This window comes from Amblyomma mixtum, chromosome 5 (assembly GCF_055824585.1).
Source record: "Amblyomma mixtum isolate Tamu chromosome 5, ASM5582458v1, whole genome shotgun sequence".
Lineage (NCBI taxonomy): Eukaryota > Metazoa > Arthropoda > Arachnida > Ixodida > Ixodidae > Amblyomma > Amblyomma mixtum.
In genome coordinates, this window is record NC_143016.1 from 67,331,685 (window position 1) to 67,356,185 (window position 24,501).

Below are 24,501 nucleotides of genomic sequence, written 5' to 3' on the forward strand. Positions count from 1 at the left end.
CTGCACCTTCGTGCGCCCTCTTCCCATTTTGGCGCTTGTTGATGCTCCGCCATTCTTCCCTTTGGCATGTCTGACTAACTGGCCCAGTCCTGTACGCTTCCTAATTCCCATTTTTGTTTTGTTGAAGAGGGCACCTAGGGCAGCACCTCTTGGCTGTCTTCCATTCTTCGGACTTAAAGGTCATTTGAAGTGCGGCAAGATAGCCGCGCTCATGTGTAGGTCGGAGATATCGCTGCCGTATTACTGAAACGTAAGCGGTTCTTCGAGAAAGGAAAATATAGAGAGCAGGGTTGTTCATGTCGTTAGGCTTTTAAACCTTGAGGGGACATGTCATGGCCCTCGGGCAATATTTCAGCGCATGTTCATAAATCATTTATATGTAATGCACGGAACGACATTTTTTTTTTTTCACGGAACACTTTCTTAGGGATGATTCGTAGCAACTCGGTAAAGATATCTGATTTATTGGGGTTTAGCGTCCCAAACCGACTCAGGCTACGAGGGACGCCGTAGTGAAGGGCTCCGGAAATTTCGACCACCTGGGGTTCTTTAACGTGCACTGGCATCGCACAATGCAAGGGCCTCTAGAGTTTCGCCTCCAACGAAATTCAGCCGCCGCGGCCGGGATCGAATCCGCGTCTTTCGGGTCAGCAGCCGAGCGCCGTAACCACTGAGCCACCGCGGCGGGCTCGGTGAAGAGATTTCCGGCTTAAAATTTCATCGCGCTCTTCGAGCAGTTGGCGACTGCTAATGCGAGCGACAAGCAGCTGGTCGCAATTTGACAGCGACGCTATTGCTAACAGATGACGAGGCCAGCACTTAATCATTCTTTTCGGAAGCAGCCAACGCCGAGTTGCCCTCGAACCGTCTGAACCGGCGCCGCTCACTCGTGGCACCTTCGATTAACTTTACGAAACTGGTTCAACAAAGCCAGTCAAATCAAACAGACGCCAATTTGGTGCTAGTCTCACGTGTTCACACTCTGCAGAGCGGTTTATATACATTCAAAGCCGCCTGTTCTTCAGTCCAGTCCTGTTCCACAACTGTGTCGCAACATAGAGGAAAACTTGCGTTGTACTGTGCGTGTTTTTGCTTTGATTTCAGGACTGAGAAAGTATGCTAGTTGCGATTCTAACTCTCCTTTCGGTAGCAGTGATGTTATGTAAGGCTTCAGGCGTGAATGGCGGCGGCACAGAAAGCTATATTCCTGCTCTGCATAAGCGATTAAAGGATACGTCGACCGGCGGGTACTTTACAATAAAATAATACGAAAACAAAGAAATGGTCACCAACCTGTCGTCTCACGGATGAAATTATTAAGCGTTTTTCTTTTTCATCACACCCCTCGTTTGCGATACGAATTTATAGACGTGCGCAGCGCTCGTCGTCGTTTAGAAAAAATGGCTGAGGCTTAGCTTAGGTTAAGCCTAGTCAAATGCGAAGCATATTGGCGCCGAGTTGCATATCGAGCACGCCGCTTGGCTAGACGTTCTTCACGCTCTTCATCAGTCTCTGTAGCACGCCGCAACTTTTGCTTCTCATTCCAACGAGCAGCCCTGTCTCCAGGAGGCATCTCTATCCCGTGCACGCCTAGCAGAGGCAGGCGCACCCCCTTGTATACCGCCGCTCATGGAGGAAGGAAAGAACTCCATGCCGCCGCTCCAGCATCACGTGTTCACTACAGCGCACCTAGCGGCAGAAGCAGGAAACACATTGGTCGCGACGCCTCGCGCCAACGTTAATCCTCGCACGACGGCGCGAGCTGGGGCCCCGTTTCTCCTATGTCGTTACGTCACGCATCACGTGGTCCTCCTTGGTCGCGACGCCTCGCGCGACGGCGCGAGCTGGGCCCCCGTTTTTCATCTGCTGTGACGTCACGCATCACGTGGTATGACATGGAGGTCACGAAAGGTCAATGGTAACGACACCGCCACGCTCGAGGAGCTGGGTCGGGCTATTTTAGTATGCTTCGCATAAAACGCATCGTTTATAAGGAGCGAATCTTCACTGTAGTTTCCTTTTTTTATTGTTGTTGCCCCTTTACCTCGCTTCAAAGTGTACGTAAGTTTTGGGTCAGGCGCTCGAGACGAGTTAATTCCTCCACACACACACAGCACCGCTTCCAGAGCAGCGGGACTAAAACGCAACTTCTGAACTGATGTGTAGTTCTACGCCAGCAACAGCTGGGCAATGAACAGGCCACCCGCGTTTCCAGCGAACAACAAGAGTGCCATGCAATTAATACTAAGGGGGGCAGAGTTGGGTGGAGTCACACGGACTGCCGCCACTTCGGGAGGAACGCACATACACGCCACGAAGGAAAAGCAAACAACGTCTTCCAAAAACGTCCACCGCCTCTTCCCAAACCGAGGCGGCAAGGCAAAGGGGGTGGCTGTCGTCCATCCTTCCTTAAACTGATGGCAGCCGCAATAATGCGCTCCTTTGCTTCGTTTAGTAGACCTCACCTTTCCTTTCTCTCTTTTATTTTTCCTTTTAGCGAAGCATATTCGACGCGCGTCAAGTTCCGACGCGGGAGACCCACCGCCTGTTTGACAGCCAGCGCACCCCCGCTGCCATTCACATAGAGCCGGTCGAGAAGCGCTGCGCCAATTTCCCATTCTCCCCCGGCCTCGGCGCTATAAGCCGAGCTGTGCGTGGCGCTCCCTTGTCTAAGGCACGCCATCAGCTCTCGTTAATACCAATTACCCCCGGCAGTACTCCCCGAACACTCTCGCGCAGCCGCGTGACAGGCGCGCAGGAGCGACAATAGAGAGCACCTTGGATGCCTTCTCCCTTCCCACTGTCCTCCCTCTTTTTTTATCCTTGTTTTCTACCGCACTGACGTCGACGTCGACGGTGGTCAGCGTTGTGCCTACGCAGCTCACCGTCGCTCCCAATGACGACGACGTCGGCGAGGAGCCCTGCGTCAGCGTCACCGCGAGCCTATCGCCATCCATCAAGCTTTGCGTCAGCGGGATTCGGGCTTTAATATTAAAAGATGACTTATTTACCCCCCCCCCCCCTGAGTATTTCTTCGCCCCCGAGAAAAGAAGGGGTAGCAAAGGGGTCGGGCCGGCTGTCTGGTATGCCTGAGCACCGGCTAAGCTAGCACGGTGGGCTTGACGTTTGGAATGATGATCACGTCACGGATGTAGTCAGCCGAGCTCCATTCTCACCTCCTGTGGCGCCAACGTGAGACGGGTTTTCTTCGTGGTGCACCCGCCAGACGCCTTTTGCGAGGTGGTGTGTTTACGGAATTTTCTCGCGTTATGAATGCGCTCGCAAAATGAAAACGACCCATTCTACTTTTGGGCATGCCCGCTTCACGCAGCCCAACGTACAGTACGCATATCGGCCGGCTGGAGGGAAAAATTAGGGAGACACATAAACTCTGCTTTCAAGTGCAAGAAAAGAAAGCATTAATGGCTTCCTTCAGTGGTCTCTTTTCACATAGAGTCACTGTTCTTTGTTCATATTCACAAGTTTATCACAACGCAGTTTCAATGTTTTCATCTTTGAACACGTCCATACTGCAGTTTATGCACATATTGTTGCTTCTGTATGAGCGCACATTGATTAATACTCACTGCACTACACACACAATCACATGGGCACAAAGGAGCGTTTAACCCTAATGAAGGTTCCGCACTGAGAAAACTTCATACTGCTCACGTCATCTAGTGGGCCAGCGGCGCATGCAGGGGCGGCTGTACCACTTCAAGCAAAGAGGATATGAAACACCAACATTCACTTTGTTACTCGGTAATTACTACATCCGTAATCCAAACTTCTCTAATTACACACATACATATTAGCATACATTCGTAAGATACCATTTTACGGGAAAGATCAGACCGCATACATATTAACCCGTTTGCACTTAAGCTGTACAAGCGATGATACGTGGTCTAGTCAATAAAGAAAAAAAATCGTACGTTGAGCATGAAAAGTTAAGGATGCCCGAACTGATTCACCCTACCTTGCGCCCAAATAAAGTGCATTTTTATGATCACTGTACTTTATTGGTATTTCTGTTTCTGCTTAAAATAATTTCAATTTGAGGTCAACAGCTTTACCAATGCTCGTCTGGTAAAGAAATGCTCAAGTCAAAACATTGATTCCTTGATCACGTTTTTAGCGCGTTAAATACGCGAATAATTTTTTCTGCGTACGATGCAAGTCGATTGCTGTTTTGTTTTTTTTTCTTCCCTGGAACTGGAACGCTTAATCCAAGGTCAACGACAGAGCCTTTTGGATGTATCACTTCTGTTTGTTCTTGCGGCGATCCGATTGACTCTGGTCTTCAATTCGCACCCCCTGTGCTCTGGCCTTAAAATTTGAAGTCTCGTTACTATCGGGATTACTGGCGTATTACTGATCATAATAATTCAGGTAACTCGTTAACTTTTGCGTGAAAAACATACTTGTGAGCAATATTCAGCACCAGGCACTGATCATTGAAATTTGCATGTATGCAGTTGAATTCGATATTACGTGGTTCGTAGCCTGATATTAGTGAGAGCAAATGAGAAGATGGGAGGAGAAAATCAGTGATGCTGGCTTACTGAAGACAATCACAGCTTCAGGTTCAATTATATTCTTGCAAAACATAACATTAAATAGTATACGAGTGTATACATGGGACCACGCAATTATTTCGTACAAACCCGTGTGCAGACATGAAGAGCCAGAGATGCCGAAGACCGCCCCGCACCTTAAATCGTTCAAACAACGCACACTTATTCGGACGACACTGCTAATTGTATTGGGCGAAATGAAGAGAGGGGCGACTGCGGTGACTATGTTGCGTGGAAGATTCATTCATTCAGAATTTATTTAAGACAACGAAAAGGTTGTCCAGGGTGACGTGGCAAAAGGCATACTTTGCCTGACGAGGCCACGCCACCCGGATGACAGGCGGCACCACAGGCTACAAAAACCAAGAAAGAGCATTACATAATAGAACACACATTCAATATTTTTTAAACCAATACATAAGACATCCTTACAAAACACAGGCTTTCGGCGGAAAAACAAACAGCATACTTCAAAACACAATTCGACCAGAGCAGTATTTACAAAACATACACTAGTGATAGGTATACGTTCAGTTTTCACCTTTAAGGTTCATTTATGAGCATTGCTTTAATTAACATTTTGTATTTACGTATAGAGGGAGTGCTGCGTACAGTATCCAGAATAATAGGGTATTGATTAATTAAGTCAGGAATTTGCCATCCTAACCTCTGAAAACCGTAATTTGTGCGTACACGAGGTGTTTCCATACATTGTTTCCGAAGTTCGTATGTGCTAAGTTTAGTGTGATAGGTGGTTTCGAAGGTTATTTTGTCTAGTTTGTACTGGCGTAATATTTCCAGACATAGTTTGTATGTGTGCAGTTTACTTATTTCTAGTATTCCATAAGACCTAAACAAAGGCCGGCAGCTGTGCAATAACTGTATTTTCCCAATAGCTCGTAATGCCCGCTTTTGAATTGCAAAGAGGGAATCTCGATTTGTTTGTGTCGTCGTTAACCATACAAGGGAACAGTAGCTTAAACGGGAATGTATTAATGAATAGTATATTTGCCGCTTTATGGACGCCGGGAGATAATATCTCAATTTGTTTAAAATGCCAACCGCCCGACAAAGATCACTTCGAAGCTGATCAACATGCGAATTCCAAGAGAGATTTTCTTGAAACAGAACACCTAGAAAACGAATTTGCGAGCACTGTTTCAGCTGAGTGTTTTCAAAGTTTAAGTTTAGGTTGTCAGGAGCTTTTACACCTTTTGCTCTGAAGAGAATGTATTTGGTCTTACTAGCATTTAATTGCATCCTGTTTAGTTTTAACCATGTACTCAAGCCGGTCAACCAATAGTTAGCCTTTCTTTCGAGCGCGTAGGGGTCAGTACCTGAGAAAAAGACATTAGTGTCATCAGCGTACAACACTAGGTTTTCGCTGCCTGGTATATTCACAATATCATTCAGGTATAAAATAAAGAGTACAGGTCCGAGAATAGATCCCTGAGGCACACCATATTTTATTGTTTTTACGTGTGAGGCTGCAGCATTTATGACAGTAAATTGCTCTCTTGACGTTAAATAGCTCTCAATTAAGGTCAACGACACGCCACGGAATCCGTAAAATGGAAGCTTTCTTATTAGAACATCGTGCTGAACACAGTCGAATGCCTTTCTAAAGTCGAGGAAAATTCCCAGGGTGTGTGCCTTTTCTTCAATGTTGTTTAGAATTTTTTCCTTTATCCCAAGGAGTGTGGTTTCGGCTGATCTATCTTTCCTAAAACCAAATTGCTCATCGGCTATAATATTTTGCGCGGTGAGAAATCGGACGAATCTTTTGTTTATAACCTGTTCGGCTACCTTTGCAAATACTGGTAGTACTGATATAGGCCTATAATTTGTTAGTTCGTTCGCGGGGCCACCCTTGTGCACAACAGTCACTTTGGCCAGTTTCATTTTCTGCGGAAAAACGCCTAAAACTACAGTCTTGAACTAAGTGAACTAAGTCTTGAGTTAAAACTACAGTGTGCTTTTGTTGGCGATTTTAATCTCAATGTTTCATCAGATACCTCCGGCTATTCGCGCCTACAAGAGCTGTTTGTGTCATACGCGTGCTGTAACTTAATAGATATGCCAACTAGGATTACTCCTACCTCTCAAAGTATTTTAGACCTTTGCATTACAAGCTTTCCGCCTGACGTTGTCAAATCGGGTGTATTGATGTGCGATTTAAGTGACCATTTGCCAATCTACTGCATTTTACCTCACAAAAGGTCTAATTCAAATAAGCAACCAGTTTTTATCCGCCATTACTCTGAAAAAAATATCAGCAAATTCAAATATCTTCTCTCAAATCAAAGGTGGGACTCCATTTTAATGGAAACAGATGCAAATAAAGCGTACGAGGCTTTTCTTTTCTGCTTTATGGCTGCATAAGAGAAGTGTTTTCCCCTCGAGCCATGGGTAAAACGAAAAAAGATAAGGAAGCCTTGGATCACTCATGAACTGCATATGAGAATCAAACAAAAAAACAGGCTGTTTGAAAAATTCCTGAATACCAAGCATGAAAATGACTTTACACTGTTTAAAAAAGTTCGAAACAAATTAAATGCAGATATTAGAAAATCAAGATTTGAATACTACATAGCTAAGTTTGCAGACATTACGGGTAACTCACGGCTAATGTGGCAAACCGTGAGGGAGGTACTCTCGAAAAATTTCCAGCACAAAAAGGTTCCGTATCAAAACGATGCTATGACTGACAACGAAGTCGCAAATTTATTTAATGACCATTTCATTGCAGTCGGATCATGCGATGGGAATTCAGTTGATTCACCGTGCGAGCAGTTCATTGCATCGAACGCCGCAAACACATTGCTTTTAGCACCCACCGACGAACGTGAAGTGCTGGATATTATTCTGACACTAAAAAATGGCTTTGCTCCAGGAGCAGATGAAATTAAACCGAAACCTCTAAAGGCTGTAGGTGAAATAATCAGTTGCCCGCTCTCTCACATTTGCAACATTATGCAAGATTTCCAAGATGCGTATGCATTACCGTCAACTTACTCTTGTCTACGTCGTTGATGGTCATTTCGGCAGGGACTAACCAGTGCGACCCGTGATGACTCCTGATATTAGGTGCAATCTTTGTATTGTTATTTATTTGCCCTTGTACTTCTTTTTCGAGAGTTGCCAGGGTCGGAGGATCGAGGGAGGCGGGGGCCTGGTCAGGTGCTGGTCAGGCGCTGGTGAACATGCATCCTCGCGGCTTTGTTCGCGTTGTTGTAAGTCCCGCTACATGCGAAAGCGAGGTAGCGTCATGTCAAAAGTTGGCGTATGCTGTGCGGCGCTCGCGTGCTGGGGGGGGGGGGGGGGGGGGGGGGGGGAGGAGGACTGGCATAACACTAGACACCGGACGCGGAGGTTGTGGTTAAACGCCGTTCTTTTTTTTTTTCTCCCTCGCTCAGGCGTTCCCGAGCCGACGGTGACGTGGTGGCGCAACGCCACCGAGCAGCTCCACCACACGGTGGACAGCTCGTCGCACGGCGTGACCCGTTCCACGCTCGAGCTGCCCCAGCTGCACCGGCACGACCTCAACGCCTCGCTGGTGTGCAGGGCCTCCAACCACAACGGCACCTACGCGGTCACCAGCGCCGTCACCCTGGACCTGTACCGTGAGTGGGCCGCCTATTGCACGCGCGCCGATTCAGAGGCAGTGAGCTAGACTCATACTGCTACACTGAGTCTCCCGCGCATGTGTCGTCAACAGCAACTGGCACAGCAAAAGCGCTGCGGATGTTGCGGCCATGTCGCAGATGCCTGGCGCCATAGGATCAATTGTCTGAGGGTGTAAATTTTTCGTATTCTAAAGATAATGACAAAAAGTACCGTGTCAGAGCTCCTGTAAATTAACAATTGTCACAGTGTTATTAATGCGACAACCCCTAGATCTCATGGTCGTCGTCCGCATCAAATGACGTCATCACATAGCAAGGCGACGTGACTCGTCTGTGTAACACGACTGATGGTCCATATTAATAGGTCATGTGAGGCATTTTACGGGTCACTTGACCATAACCCTTATAAATATGCAAGACCAACAAACACAACAGGAACCTCTAACTGTTGACGCCGAAAATCATGTCACATTTCGTGAACGCGCCTTGAATTTACGTTTGTTCCGAAAACTAATCAATAAACTAGTTTTGGGAAGTTACAGACGTGGTTGGCTGGTAAGAAATTTATTTAAGCTACTTCAGTGGACCACGTAAGGGTCGGTAAAGGGAGAGGGGGATGAGCAGGACGTCGACGGGTCCTTGGGCTGCTCCGCGGCGACTTTCAAGGCCTAGCCCATGATGCGACGCTGTAGCTCCGTTTTCGAGCTGCGCAGAGCGGCCTTCCTCGAAAGGTACGTTTCGGTTTGTTTGGGTTAGTTTGGTAACTGTGCTTAAAAGTCACTGTGGAGTTTGGGCATAACTGACAGGTTGGATATTTGCGCCCTCTATATATGAGGCAGAGCAGGAAAGGGGATGGCATGGTGGTGGTTTGTAGTCGACGCCATACCACCTGCTCGGTTTTGGTCCGAGAAGAGTGAGGAGAAAGGGAGGGGGGCCGGGAGTTCATTTTGCGAGAAGTTACAATAAGAAATAGTAACTACCCGTTTGACGAGAGCTCGGCTTGCTCGTGGGCGGTCTTGTTCCCCGGGTGTCCGCAGTGCATTGGAACCCATAGGAAAGTGATGTGGCGATTATCAGGCTAACTTCATATCATTAGTAGCTTGGGTACGTAACTGTGACTGCACAACGCAAAGACGCACTTTTTCTCGTGTCTGCGGGCCTGTCATTAGGCCACAAGAGACAGTGTTAAATGTTTGCTATTACTTGCCACTGCAATGAACATGGCTCTTAAGAATGCGTTTTATTTCCGAATTCAAGCTGTTTGAACATTTACCACAGCGGTTAAGAGCAAGTGCAGCTTCGTAAAAGCATACGCAGACCGTTGTATACAGTCGAACTGAAGCTACTTTATAAGAATTCGACAGAATTAAGAAAATAAATAAGAGCAGTACGAAACAAAATGAGCAGGCCATTTCTGGGGAGAAAAGAAACCACAAGGTGAAAGAATGGTGACTCAGTACACCATAACCTGTCGAGAAAAAAAAAAAGAAAAGTCGAAAAGCAGCTAGACAACACGAGGGCATTAAAAGGCAGATATTCAAAATGAAAAAAGAAAAGCAGGAGGACAGCTAAACCGTTGATCCATTTTGTACACAGAACAGTGACAGCGTAAACATAAAAAATAGAGACCAAGAATATTAAAAGTGCAAAAAAAGTATTTGCTAAGTGGACACTGACAACAAATATGTGTCGGGCTGCGCAGTCTATTCTTGTGTGTCAAGCAACAAGACCCGCCAACGACGCTACACAAAACCCAAGTGGGGCGAATGCAAGAGTCATCATGGGAAAGGAACCAATAAAGATACGCTTCTAGTTAAAGGGAAGGCAGCTGGGGAGACAGCTGAGGCGTGTGAAGGAGAAGTTAGAGAACGGGGGGGGGGGGGGGGGGGGGAGAAGGGAGCGGGGTCTTTTTCAAATCATCAATTATTTTTACTAGAATCCCAAAAGTTTTTCTGTCATCGTATCGAATAGCGAGAGAGAGAGAGAGAGAGAGGGGTGCTGAAAATCCGTTATCTAAACTTGCCTACCATGTCCCCTTTTCTCCTCCGTCAAAAGCCCGAGTGTTTCCTCTCCCACTCTTTTCATTGACGTCCTCGTTAGTGGCAGGCCTTATTAAGTTTCAAGCCCGCATTTCTCCGTGCTTCTTGCATTTGGCGCCGCTCACTCATCAGCCTGCTCCCCTATTCCTTTTTTATCCTCATTACATTGTCAATAAAGGAAGTATAATGTATTCGGCAAAAGCTAACCTGCGCGCGTGTGTGCGTGCATGCGCACTTGCTTCCACGCGCCGAACGCCGCGGCGGAACAACAGAGTGCGCCCCCACAACAGCGAGCGGAAATGAAAGCCATTAACCCTCCCAGCCAGAAAGGCTCGCTTGCGGGGCAGTGATTCTTTGGAGGCTCTGTAGTTTATCTCCAAACGCTCCCCTTCTCTCACTGTTCCATTGATTCTAGCGCAGTCGATTACGCTATCTTTTCTTTTAAATGCATCTAACAATTTCCATATTCCCTTTTTCTTTCCAAAATTTTAGTTTTTAAATAAGTAAGCGCTCGCAGCGTGCGCCGCGAGAGGTCCGCTCAGTCCTATCAACGTTCAACCACGCCGACCGATCCTTGATGGGCGATCGATCGGTGGAGATGCCGCCACTCTTGCTCTTGTCAGTGCAGCCAGCGCTTCCGCGCTTCTGCGTTTAAAGAATGAGGTAGCAAACAGAAAGAGAAGGAAGTGGCGAAAGTAACAAGAAAATGGTAAAAATAGTGCTCCTTTTAGACCCCCCTCCTGGGTCTTTGATGTCTTGAGGCAGGGCTTGCATATTTGAGAGCACGCTTGGGTAGAGTGTGTAGCGTTAGCGAAGATTTAACTAGAGTGACTACGGACACTCTCTGTAACCTCAAGCACATGGCCCCCTCCTTTCCACATAAACACACAGGCACAAAAAAAGAACGTAGCAAGGGGCAAGAATACAAAGAAATAAAGATAAAATGGCTGTGGGCTTGTCTAGTTTTGAATAGGATATAATTTTGGTACAGGCGGGCGCGTGGATCCGTAGTTTTATATTGTTTTCGTTCCCCGAATGATTAAATTTTCATAGTCCGTTATGAAAAATTGATGCTTTTATTTCTTTCTCTTTCTTTTTATTTGGCTCGAGGGGAAGGAGATTCTTCTGTTTCCCTCCGTTCCATCGCTAAAGGTTAGACTTGCTGCATCATGCAAGCTACATGCATACGTTAACGCGTGTGCATTGGCGAATTAGGGTAAAGTTCAGAAAGGCAAAAAGCAGTATAAGAGGAAAATTTTATACAGGGTATGTGTTCAAGTGACTTTTTGTATTTTGTGTTGAAATGGCAGCCAAAAAAAAGAGGATCCGGTGGTACTCGTTTTATCTTTATGACTGCGAATATTTTCTGACATATTTAACACATGTGCTGGCAATGCCAGCGTGAAGCCTATTGAAACCTTTCTTGATCCGAGTATTTGCTACATTATTACCACGCAAACGATTGCGGGGATTAAGCGGCTGCACGGCGTTTTGCTAACGGAGCACAAGCTCTAAGGTTCGATTCAGGTCTGTGTCGAGGACACGTGACGAATTATCGTTCACTTCACAAACCCCAGGCAGAAGAAATTAATCTGCAGTACTTAACAACACGTCGTCTCTCAAAGCCGAAATTAGAGCTTTATAACGTAATAAGCCACTGACTTCATAAAATGTAGTGCTCGGGTGGCCGCAATCAGGTAAACTTTCGCAGCTTTGTGCCGGTTACAACTTTCTACAAACTTCGTCGGCACTGACTAAATCCTCGGTCTGAAACTAAAGTTTAACAAATAAATATTGTGTAATCCGCGTACGATCAATTTATATGCAAAGATTAACTGCTGAGCACGTGTGCTATCGACCGTAAGATTTATTAAATCGGATCCTGAGCTCGCTGACAAATAATCAAAACTAGCATAAAACTTTAACGAAGAAGCTTTGATTCTCGCAGCCAGCCTGGAAACGACCGTCTCTGGCAAGGAGATATTCGAGAAACTATCTATATCTCGCCAATGACACAGCGTGCCCGCAGCATCATTCTAGGCTTACGTCGGAAGAGAACGTTACTAAGCTCACATGAACTCCGCATCACCCTTCCATTACCACCGGTCAAATCCGAAGTATCCTCGTACTTAGTACGATGCGTTGCTGTATAGTTAGTAGCCTACAGTTCTCACTTGAAGGCATTGTTATATGTTCGCTCCCCTTTTAAGCTTGGAAGCGTCTATTTTTATTAGCAAGAACGGATTACAGTCGAATATCGTTCGCTGGCAGAATTGTGGAAGCAAAATAAATAGGTTTGGTTTGGTTTGGTTTGGTTTATGGGGTTTAACGTCCCAAAGCGACTGAGGCTATGAGAGACGCCGTAGTGAAGGGCTCCGGAAATTTCGACCACCTGGGGTTCTTTAACGTGCACTGACATCGCACAGTACACGGGCCTCTAGAATTTCTCCTCCAAAGAAATTCCAGCCGCCGCGGCCGGGATCGAACCCGCGTCTTTTGGGACAGCAGCCGAGCACCATAGCCACTGAGCCACCGCGGCGGCCAAAAATAAATAGGGTGAGTCGAGAAGTGCAATAGTATGATGGGCATAATAGCATGATCTGAAGCTTGCGACAGTTAAACAGCCTCACGAAATACGGTTGGTTTCACATCGATCTAACCCTAACTATACGATAACGTTATAGTGCTTCAGCATGCGAACGTCATTGCTGCGTTATATTTCGCTTATTGCGCCGACAGTACGCACACACTTGGTCAAGCATAGAGACAAATGCGTCGGGGCGTCGTGGCGATGGAGGCTCCGCCTGTGGAGTAGCCAGCAGAGCAGACGAACACGATGGTGTTCATCAATATTGACACATGCCTTCCTTAGAAGATGAGGAAGAACGCAACGGGCCATTGGAGAAAGACGAAGTGACTCTGCTCCGTCTCGTGCTGACCTGACTGGCTGCCGGTGTTCCTCGGCGCAGGAGACTTCTTTGTAACGTTACGTTACAAATCTGGTGGAGGCAGTGCCGGGTACGCTTCCAGCGCATAATCTACCTCTCACTACGGAGCTTACTCCGGTACATCAGCGCCTCGGCCGCCGCCTACGTGGAGAGCCCCCGGAATTTGGACCCCTTCCGGCCGCTACCAGGTCGACGCAGCCTCGGGCCCCTGTAACACCTGCGGCAATGACATCTGAGAGTAGGCTTCCCGCAAACATCCTCTGCCATCAGCCGCGAACACCACCGTCTTTTCATGGAGACGTGTTCGAGGACGCCGAGGACTGGCTTGAGGCCTTCGAGCGTGTGGCACGTTATAACGGGTGGACCGATGAGCGTAAGCTCCACAACGTCTACTTTGCTCTTGAAGAGTCGGCGCGGACATGGTTTGAAAACCATGAGGCTTCCTTTCCATCCTGGGAAGCCTTCTGTCGTGACTTGAAGACCACTTTTCCAAGCGCCGACCGCCGGGAGCGAGCAGAAGCTGCGCTGCACTCGCGGAACCAGCGCCAAAACGAGAGCGTGCGCATGTTTTATGAAGACATGACGCGTCTTTTCAAGCGCGCAGACCCACAGATGCCAGAAGACAAGAAGCTGCGCCACCTGATGCGAGGCGTGAAGCAAGAACTTTTCGCAGGACTAGTGCGCAGCCCACCGCGCACTGTTGCGGAGTTCCTCAGTGAGGCTACCACCATGGAGACGACGCTGCAACACCGGGCTCGTCAATACAATCGCGACGTGAACATCATTGGATCCGACGCACTACCTATGCAGGGCGGAAGCGATATGGATGCACTACGCAACCTCGTCCGTGCTGTCGTGCGAGAAGAACTGCAAGCACTCCGGATGCCTTGCAACACGCCGTCCTTTCCATCACTAGCTGAAGTCGTCCGGGACGAGGTGCGTATGGCAGCTGAGCGAGTTCCTGACGTTTCCTACCAGCTCGACGCGAGACCCACCTACGCGTCCGTCCTACGTAGGGCTCCCACGCAAGACAACAGTATCAATACCGCAGCTCCAGCAATGGAGCCGCAGGGTCCTCCTCGCTACACCCGTGCGCCAACCTATCAGCGACCCCGTAAGAGTCAAGTATGGCGGGCCCGCGACCGTCGGCCCCTCTGCTTCCATTGCGGTGAAGCAGGTCACCTCTACCGGGCGTGCCCGTACCGCCGCGTCGGCCTGCGCGGTTTCGCACCGGACGACCCCTGCCCTCAAAATGGCGAGCGGCCTACTGAAATCGAAAGCCACCTTGCTGCGCAACAGCATCCTGTTACGTCCGGCTACCAAGAACGTCGGTCTACGTCCCCAACAAGTTACCGTTCCTCAAGTCCGAGCTATCCCCGACGCCGACGCTCTCCCAGCCCTCGCCGGGAAAACTAATGTCAGCGGCCTTCGGAGGCAGGGTCGCTGATGTCGCGAAATGTGAAGATCCTCCGTCCTCGTCACGCCGACTCGACGAGATTTCGCTGGGGTCAGGTAGCAACAGCATCCGACGGGCTACCTTCGACCGATACGACGACATTCCGCTTGGGACAGGTGGCGACAGCATCCGACACACTACCTCCGATTTGCGCGTAAAGATTGATGGAGCCGATGTAACGGCGTTACTAGACACCGGTGCAGATTACTCGGTAATGAGCCACGGCCTCGCCCGCGAATTGAAGAAAGTTTTGACGCACTGGTCCGGCCCGAAAATTCGCACGGCGGGAAGTCACTTGATTACCCCTGTAGGCAAGTGCACAGCGCGTGTCGGCATCCGGGGTTTTGTGTATGTCGGAGAATTCGTCGTACTTCGCGAGTGTTCCAAAGACTTGATCCTTGGCCTAGACTTCCTGCAGACTAACGGCGCTGTCATTGACCTGAAAGAAGCGCGTGTGACGTTCTCGACGAAACGGGCCGTGGAGCGCATTGAAATCGAGGATCCGGAACTCAACGTTCTGCGTATTGTCGACGATGATGTGAGGGTGCCAGCACGGTCTAGTGTGCTTGTTCTTGTGCGTCATGACTTGTTTCACGACTACGAGGGCATCGCGGATGGGCACCTCCCGCTACTTCTCGAGAAGGAGATAGCCGTTGCTCGAGGACTCGTTCAACTCCATAACGGTTGTGCTACTGTCCTCCTGACGAATTTTGCTAAGGAGATGCGGCACCTCGCCAAGGAAACGGCTGTTGCCTTCCTTCACGACGTTACTGCCTCGCCTCGTTTATGCACCGCCGGGGCCAACCCTCAAGAGGAAGCTACATCTTGCCGTCTCCTTCAAACCGTTAAAATTAGCCCGGACTTGACGCCCGATCAAAGGAATCTTCTTTCGGCTCTTCTGACTGATTTCGCAGACTGCTTCGCCACTGGCTCCAAGGTCGGTCGTACTCCTGTCGCCAAGCACCGCATCATAACCGATGAGGCCACGTTACCGGTATGCCAACGCCCGTACCGGGTTTCTCCTAAGGAACGTGAAGCCATTCAAACGCAAGTGAATGAGATGCTTGCGGACGACGTAATCCAGCCTTCGACGAGCCCATGGGCGTCGCCAGTAGTCCTCGTCAAGAAGAAAGATGGCACCCTGAGATTCTGTGTCGATTACCGGAAACTAAACAACGTGACCAAAAAGGACGTCTATCCGCTCCCCAGGATTGATGATGCCCTCGACCGTCTACGCGATGCCAGGTATTTCTCCTCATTAGACCTCAAAAGCGGATACTGGCAAATCGAGGTGGATCAGAGAGACCGAGAGAAGACTGCATTTGTGACGCCCGACGGCCTATACGAGTTTAAGGTGCTTCCGTTTGGTCTTTGCTCTGCGGCGGCCACGTTCCAACGTATGATGGACACTGTTTTATCAGGTCTGAAGTGGCAGTCGTGCTTAGTGTACTTAGATGATGTCGTCGTTTTCTCGCCTACTTTCGAGCAACACCTGGACCGGTTGCGCATTGTGCTTCAAGCACTCAAAGGCGCACAATTAACGATCAAGCCGGAGAAATGCCATTTCGCTTTCAAAGAACTTCGCTTTCTCGGCCATGTTGTCAGTGCACAGGGCGTTCTCCCTGATCCCGACAAGACTACCGCAGTGTCAAGTTTTCCACGTCCCAGCGATAAAAAGGCACTTCGGCGATTTCTGGGCCTTTGCTCTTACTACCGACGCTTCGTCCAAGATTTCTCCAAGATAGCTGAACCATTGACAGCACTAACCAGAGAAGACATACCCTTCCTGTGGGGAGGCGATCAAGAACAAGCTTTCCAGGAGCTCCGAAGCCGCCTCCACAGGCCCCCCATACTCGCCCATTTCGATGAAAACGCAGCAACTGACGTCCACACTGATGCCAGCAACGTTGGCCTTGGGGCTGTACTTATCCAGTGGCAAGATGGCGTAGAACGAGTTATAGCTTACGCGAGTCGAACACTATCCCGATCGGAGGCGAACTATTCAACGACCGAGAAGGAGTGTCTTGCGGTAATCTGGGCCATAAGCAAGTTTCGACCATACCTGTATGGACGACCCTTCCGTATTGTCAGCGACCATCATTCGCTGTGCTGGCTGGCCAGCCTCAAAGACCCGTCTGGACGCTTGGCTCGATGGGGCCTTCGTCTTCAAGAGTATGATGTTACCGTTGTTTATAAGTCGGGACTTAAACACCAAGACGCAGATTGCTTATCACGCGCGCCCTTAGACTCCGCTGCAGTGGAAAACGCCGACGATTTTCCCTTCATTGGGGCCATTACTCAATCCCATATGGCTGACCTTCAACGCAAGGACCAGGAGCTGGCGCCGCTCATCGAGTATCTAGAAGGCCGCGGTGGTCGGGTACCGCCTGTTTTTCGTCGTGGCTTGCAGTCATACATTTTACGAAGTGGGGTTCTCTACAAGCGCAATTTTGAAAGATCACAAGAGACATTCCTGCTCGTAGTACCTATGGACCTACGGCCCGACATCTTGAGCGCTTGTCACGACGAACCATCCGCCGGCCACTTGGGAGTTAGTCGCACGTTTGCCAGAATTCGGGCGAAGTATTATTGGCCGAAATTATTACCTTCAGTACGATCCTATGTTAAAACCTGCCGTGACTGTCAACGTCGAAAAGCTCCCCCCATGAAACCAGCCGGATTTCTTCAACCTATTGCTCCACCGAAAACTCCTTTCCAACAAGTGGGAATGGATCTTCTTGGCCCTTTTCCAAAGTCAACTAATGGAAAGCGTTGGATTGTTGTCGCGACGGATTACCTGACCCGGTATTCTGAGACCGCGTCGCTCACAAATGGAACTGCCACCGAAGTCGCCGCATTCTTTGTTCACGACGTCGTATTGCGCCATGGCGCCCCGGCTATTATTATTACCGACCGTGGGGCAGCTTTTACGGCCCGCCTGACTAAGGCAGTGCTGAATCTTACACACACTAGCCATAGACGGGCCACGGCGTACCACCCGCAGACTAACGGCCTGGTGGAACGGCTAAACAGAACTCTGGCCGACATGCTGTCCATGTACGTGGATATAGAGCATAAGACCTGGGATCAAATTCTCCCATACGCCACGTTCGCATACAATACGGCACTTCAAGAGACGACGCGGATTACTCCCTTCGAGCTTGTCTTCGGCCGCCGAGTGACCACTCCCCTGGATACGATGTTGCCCGTATACCCCGACTGCGAAAGTGAACTTGATATGGACGTCGCTAGTTTTGCTCAGCGTGCAGAAGAAGCGCGGCAGCTGGCACGGCAGCGCATATACCTACAACAGCAACTAGACGCTGATCGCTACAACCAGGGACGGCGCTTCGTTTCCTACGAGCCTGGAGACTATGTATGGATTTGGACACCCGTTCGCCATCGCGGACTGTCTGAAAAATTACTGCGCCGGTACTTCGGACCATACCGTGTCCTCCGCCGCATCAGTGACGTTACTTACGAAGTAGAATCTGCCACCCGAGACCCCTCAAGCCGCAGACGACGCAAGCTCACTGACGTTGTACACGTCGTCCGAATGAAACCCTACCACGGCCGCCCTGCTGACCGATCAGGAGACTGATAGTGCCCCGTTTTGTGTTGTGCTCCTCCTGTACCAACCTAGCCCACTATCTGTCAGCCCGTAGCTCACCAGTATGCTCCTAGTCGGCCGCATCGAGGCGATGCTGCAAACAAGGGGGGCAATGACACATGCCTTCCTTAGAAGATGAGGAAGAACGCAACGGGCCATTGGAGAAAGACGAAGTGACTCTGCTCCGTCTCGTGCTGACCTGACTGGCTGCCGGTGTTCCTCGGCGCAGGAGACTTCTTTGTAACGTTACGTTACAATATTATGCAAATTTGCATACGATAGGTCGATTGAGGCTGGAAGAACTGGGGGCACGCGTAACTCGAATTGTCTGAGACGGGAACAACCTGCCCAGCGCAAGTTACGCCTCCATTTGTCTTCTAGTTCGATGCACTGCGCTGACAACGCCCAGCCCCTACACGATTCCTTTCCTTCCACGCGCCTTTGTCTTTTTTCTTTTTCTCTTCCTTGCGCGTACATGTGTGCTTTCCTTTCCAATGTACTGAATGAGAAGGGCCTACCGTTTTTAGCGCAGTAAAGACGATAATCACACTACAGCTTCAGCGTTTTGTTGCTGTTCTTTTCTGCGCTTACTCGCAGTGGTCGAGCAGAAGCTATCATGTACCCGACGGCATTGAGCTCGAGTACTGACGAACGCAGCACATGCGAAAATTCTTGCGTAATTGCATAAAAGCACCTCTTGCTTTCTGTAGTCGCTAACTCTTGGTCACTAGTGAGGGATCGAAGCCGCGATTCGTTGACCAATGTAAGAACTTTTGCGTGCCTCAAAAAGACTAAGCTCTGGGACAAGTCGATTGCCACAAGGCAGAGAGTTGAGCAAGTTGGTACAAGTTCACATTCAAGAAAGAACAGCACGACACGAACACGAACACAGAGAAGGCAACAGTACAAAGCGCTTGTCATTTCACTCAGTCAACTACGGCCGCTGCAGCTGAAATCGAACCCGCGACCTTGGGCTCAGCAACCGAACGCCACGTCTACACAGAGCCACTGTAGCCAGTAAAGTCATAGTGTAATATTGTAGTGCTTATACAAGTGCTCGCATCAGTCTCCGGAACACAGAAGCCACGAATGAACTTAACCTTCTAGCTTGCTTGCTGCACCGCCTAAAATCGCCCAGATAAGTGCTAAGCGCACCCTAATTTTGAAGCTGGATGCTTAAATTTCTAAGAAATTAGGCTTATCCGTGGCTTCCATGCTCCGAAAACTTCTGCTTCAATCGTAAGTGGACGCCTACGAGTGTATTCCATTGCCTATTCATAGCAGCTGCTACTGCCATCGGGAGCAGGCATCACGCCCTGGTTTGTGCGATGCACCTTTTCCGAACTCTTACTCTTTTATTGTTAGTGCTCTTAAGTGTCTCGACCGCTCGCTTTGTTTTCATATTACCATTCCGTCCAAGCTTGTCTTCCTGGCTTGTTTATTTTCATACCACCTGTGCGGGCATGCCAATTATGCACCTTATCGAATGCGTTACTTGGAATACGCTCGTCCATTCTCCTGCTTGCAGAAGTAACGCTAGAAGAGAGCTGCCGTTGCAATCAGTATACGTTGCTCCAGCTTTAGCGACAACAAAATGAATACCTTTGAATATTTCTGGCCACAAGAAAAAAAAATATACCGGCGCGGGCGCGTAGGATTGAAAATTGCAAGGAATAATTCCCAAAAGCGCCCGCAGCGGAACTTAACGACTTCCACCGATTTCGTATATTTATCCAGGTATGGGCAAAAGTGAATCTGTTCATTGAGCGGATAAATAGGTGCTCAGCAATCAATGGCGTCTCCCTTACTCGCACCTTCATCAACCTCCTCTAGTAACTGCGTCAATGAACCACGTTGGGTGGACGCATACTCTACTGTTATGCGTATCTTTCTGAAACTGTTGCTGCTCTTGATGCTTCTACTCCAAGCGTCGTCGCAGCTGCTGCTGCTATATTTTGTCCTTTTGTTCTCGCATCGGCGAGGAATCGGCATTTCTCTCAAAATCTAGCCCTGTGCTTCTGCTTCGCGTTGCGTGCTCAAACGAAGCCTCCTGCTTCATCGGAAGAGCTCCGCATCGATCCTCCTCTTCTTACTTCCCTTCTCCCTTCGCCTCCCTCGCTCGCCCCTCAGGCCAATCCTTCATCCTCCGTCTAGCCTTTTATCTTCTTTTTCTCCGCCGAAAGGCAGGGAACATTGCCGGCCATTTCATAGTATTGCGCTCTGCAGTGTTAAGTGTTTACGTGTGTGGGTGTGTGGGTGTCCATCTAGCCAGCCAGGAAACTAGAGGCCGCGCTGTCTTGTATGGCCGGAAGCTGGCTCACACTCTGCGCTTTCTCACTGCCTATCTCTCCCCGTCGCTATGTGGCTATGTCCCCCTTGGCAATAGAATCTCTGTTCGCTTGGATCACAATGTTTCATGAGTGGTGGCGAGAGTGAGTGTCTACCGATAGTGAGGACAGGCTTGCCCTTTCTCTCTCGCGTTAGTTTTGCTGACGTCAGAGCGATGGGCTCGAGTCAACTGCGTCGCAGCTTTACTGCGTAAGCGAGCTCGAGTGCGCACTCTTCAGAGAGCTTCCATGTCAACTAGAATCCGCTTTGCGTAGCACCGAAGTTGGGAAGAGTTTGCGCTCTATTACCCGCCCACGCACAAAAAGATTACTACTCGGGACAAAAGCGGGGCCAAAAAAGTATCGAGATAGTGTGTGCGCGAGGTAGACTTATTGAAAAAGAGCAAAGATATTGGGAAACGGAAAGCCGACTACGCGCTTGTTTTTCTCCTCATCGAGTGTTTTGTAAGCACTCGCAAAAAGTTTAATGCCACTAAACCCGCCTTCCTGCGAAAGAAATACCTCTTTGCTGCACAGAAACGCAGTATATCACACGCAATATTCGCAACTGACAATCGTTCGCGTGATGGCATTATTTAAAGAAGTATAAAAATTTTAGCTAGTGAGATATAGTTAAATTGTAGACGCAGAACGACGTTTCCGATGAATACTATACTATTCCACAGCTCTCAGTGCGTTAAATTTGGTAAAAAAATCACCAGTTGTCCTTGTCTTGACAAGATTAGCTAGAATAAACTAACGTTATTTTGCCACTATACACTTTGTACAAGATTCGTGCGTCACGCAGCTAAACCACATGCTTTTTGAGCACTGCCTGCATCGTTACAGTATAGGTGTACTGAAAAAGCCTGTTTCTTGGCACTGTAGTAACATTTTCACTTGAAATCTGCCCACACGACCGTGCCTTCCTTGATACGCTTGCGCTGCGTAAATAAATATCCGTCAGGTTCACCGCAACTAATTCAACAGTTTCGTCTCGCCCGAGGCTGGTGAGTAGCGCAGAGCATCCTCCCTCCAACGACGCACGCTGCAACAAAAGGCAAAGTACACACTCTCGTGAGCACGTAGAGGGAGCGAGGTCCAGCCAGTAGTGAGTTATGACAAAACCGTGAGGCCGCCAGCGTGGCAAGTTTCGACCTCCCTAGGTTGCTCTATAAAGTTTGGGACACCGTCCGGTCGACTATTCTTGTTTGCGCTGCCGGCACGCGCGCGCGAGTGCATTGTTGGAAAGTTGGGAAGGGATTGATCGGGGGAAGATGCGAATTGGAAGAGCAAATACCGCCGGGCCCCGTCGTCGTCACGACTTCCACACTCGGCGGCTCACGTGTACGAAAGGATACCCTCCAGAGTATACCTGTCCTTCGGTCACTGACCGCCTGCTTCTCAGAGTGACGGCGACAGCGGCAAAGAAACGCAACAAAAAAAAAGGGTGTCGCCGGAAAGCGGCGGGATCCTAGCCGCCGAGGGGGCTTTTGCCTCTCGCTCCGTTGACTAAAAGGCACCCCTGAGACTCTGGTTATGGAACCCACTGAAACGCCCGCACCTGCTCGCTTTTATATTTTTCAGAGCGCTACCTTTCAACACGAAGTTTACATGCCTGTGCGTAGCAGTTATGGATGTAAATATAAATCCTTCTCAGATACGCTAAACCGAAAAAGAAATAGGATGAAGGAAAGCAGAGGCGAAGTAAATGCCTCACTTTCTCGGCATGCACACCAAAAGTACAAAAAAATAATATTTTTTTAAACTCGATTTGCAATCTTCGAATGCCGTTTATTTTCTATTCAATATACTGTCCTCTGATAGCCTACCTGTGTGCTAATGGAACGTGTACGTAGTCTTTTCCAAGGGGGTTGCTTTCTTTATAGTCGTCGGGGTGTGATGACGCACATGAGGAGGTTACAGTTGTATTGCGGGTTCCGAAAAAGGTGGCAAGCGCCTGAGATCTAAGAGTACCTAGGACTGAAATACGGTGCTTTCTCGAGTAACGAGAACAAACTGTAGTTGTCACGTAGTCGCATAGCTCTTGTTTTGGCAGGAGCGCAGTGCAGAAAATATTACGGAGTAGTTTCTGCCCCGAAACAGAAAGATGTACCCATAGAAAAGCAGGGCTCGCGGTAGAAGCCATTCATATTTTGATACGGTGGTAAACACGCTTTTATCCTTGAATGTGTTGGCGCTCACGCTCGTCATACTGCTGAATCTGCACTGATGCAGCTGTAAAGTTTATCAGAGCTCCCAGGCACGAAAATTATAGGAGTTCGACGTATCAAATAACGAAAGAAAGCTGTGTGATTGCGACACAGGAGATAGCGGTCGGATTCAGAAAGTAGAAGTATGCTACAAAATATCGAATCTTATGCATGCGTGCTGGGTTAAACGCGCCTTTACAGTCTTCTGGTCCGGTTTATATAGGATCAACACGGTAGGCGCGGGTAATATGCAGCTCACTGAGCGTTGTATAGCCCTTGTGAACGTATCATCGCAGCGCCTCTGAAGCAATTAAGACACAGTCCGCAGCGACAAAATTGTTAAAAGCAATGTCTTGCAGAAGGACATCGTCTGTAATCAAGTCATGCCAACGACTTCAAGAGGCAGATATACAATATGGCACAGGAAAATAAAGTGATTTTCTCCTCAAAGCGAAATACGCTCTACACTACGTTGCCTGCAAAGCGTGCTTCACCTATACAAGTTAATAATTGAGGCAAAGCCAGCTTCAGAACCAGAACGCTAAAAGCAGATGAGAAAAGGGCCGTTCAGCGACGACGCTGTAAAAAAGATAAAATTTAAGATTGTGATCCGCAAAATTTAATTTACCAAAGCTGCAACCTAGATATGAAGCCTGCTGCAGGAGAGGAGGGGAAATAATTTCATCTCCACCGAACTGTCATGACTGTGGTCGAGGTCGAATTGCAGAAGTGAGCACAACAGCCGAAAGCGAGCGCCACTAAGCCACCGCGGTTGGCACTAATATACGAACAATAGCTTACACATTCGCATCGCCACGTTCTGTATTAAAAACAACGCGGACCATAATATAAGATACTGGTGAAGGAAAATTTGATGCGAGATGCATAATATTCGTAAGGGTGGCTCGGCATCGACCAGTGCTCGTTGGCTCTTATGACTGGCCTATTATCTTGTTAGTTACATCAAGTGGTTATCATAACTAAATACTGTTTCTTACCCAGCAGGCCACGCAACTTCCTATGAGAGAGTTGTTTCTTTTTTCCTGAATGTAGCCGCTTAGAGTTTATAGGATGATTATTGAAAACATCACGCTGCACCGACTCAAAATGACGAGCACGAAAATTTAGCACAAAGCTATAATGAAGCACGAAAGTATGAAACACAATTTACGTTAATCGTAACGTGTGGCCTTCCGTAAAGCAAACTCGCTGACTCGACGCAGCTACGCAATTTCTGCTGAGCGAGCTGTCGACAACTCGTGTGTGTGGTTGCTGCTATTAGCTAGGAGAGTGCTACCATTGACAAATTGTTTAAGCTATACCCCGGTTAAGGCTAAATGCTCTAGATCCTCATCACTTCAGCGTTTATTTTAGCTTTTCAAAGCAGGCGTTTCGTACATTAGCTGCTAATGACCTGCCTTCCGTTTCGCAGGGGTCAGCGTGGGCTCACGTAGTCAAAACCTCAGCCTTTCTAATTACCTAATGACCAGAGGATTGCTTCAACCCATAGCCTGCCGCCAACTGCCTCCGAATAAATTTTTGTAGATTTAAAGCAATTCTGTTGGATACCCCGCTCCTAAGGCTGATGAAACGCCGGAAGAAATGTTTGCCTGCGTTGCCGTCTGCAAGTAATTCAGTTTTCCGGAGTTAGAACCAACGCGGTTTTACCCGAGACACTTTAAGGGAAGCTGTCCAATCATTAGCG

At 48.6% G+C, this 24,501-nt stretch overlaps 1 protein-coding gene across 1 annotated transcript in view; it reads left to right on the forward strand.

The window, feature by feature from the left end:
- LOC149342499 (roundabout homolog 3-like) overlaps positions 1-24,501 on the forward strand; it is an 84,781-nt gene that overhangs the window by 37,882 nt on the left and 22,398 nt on the right. Inside the window, exon 4 of the mRNA XM_089546807.1 lies at positions 7,994-8,200. Coding sequence (XP_089402933.1) covers positions 7,994-8,200 — 207 coding nt within the window. The remainder of the gene's footprint in view (positions 1-7,993; positions 8,201-24,501) is intronic.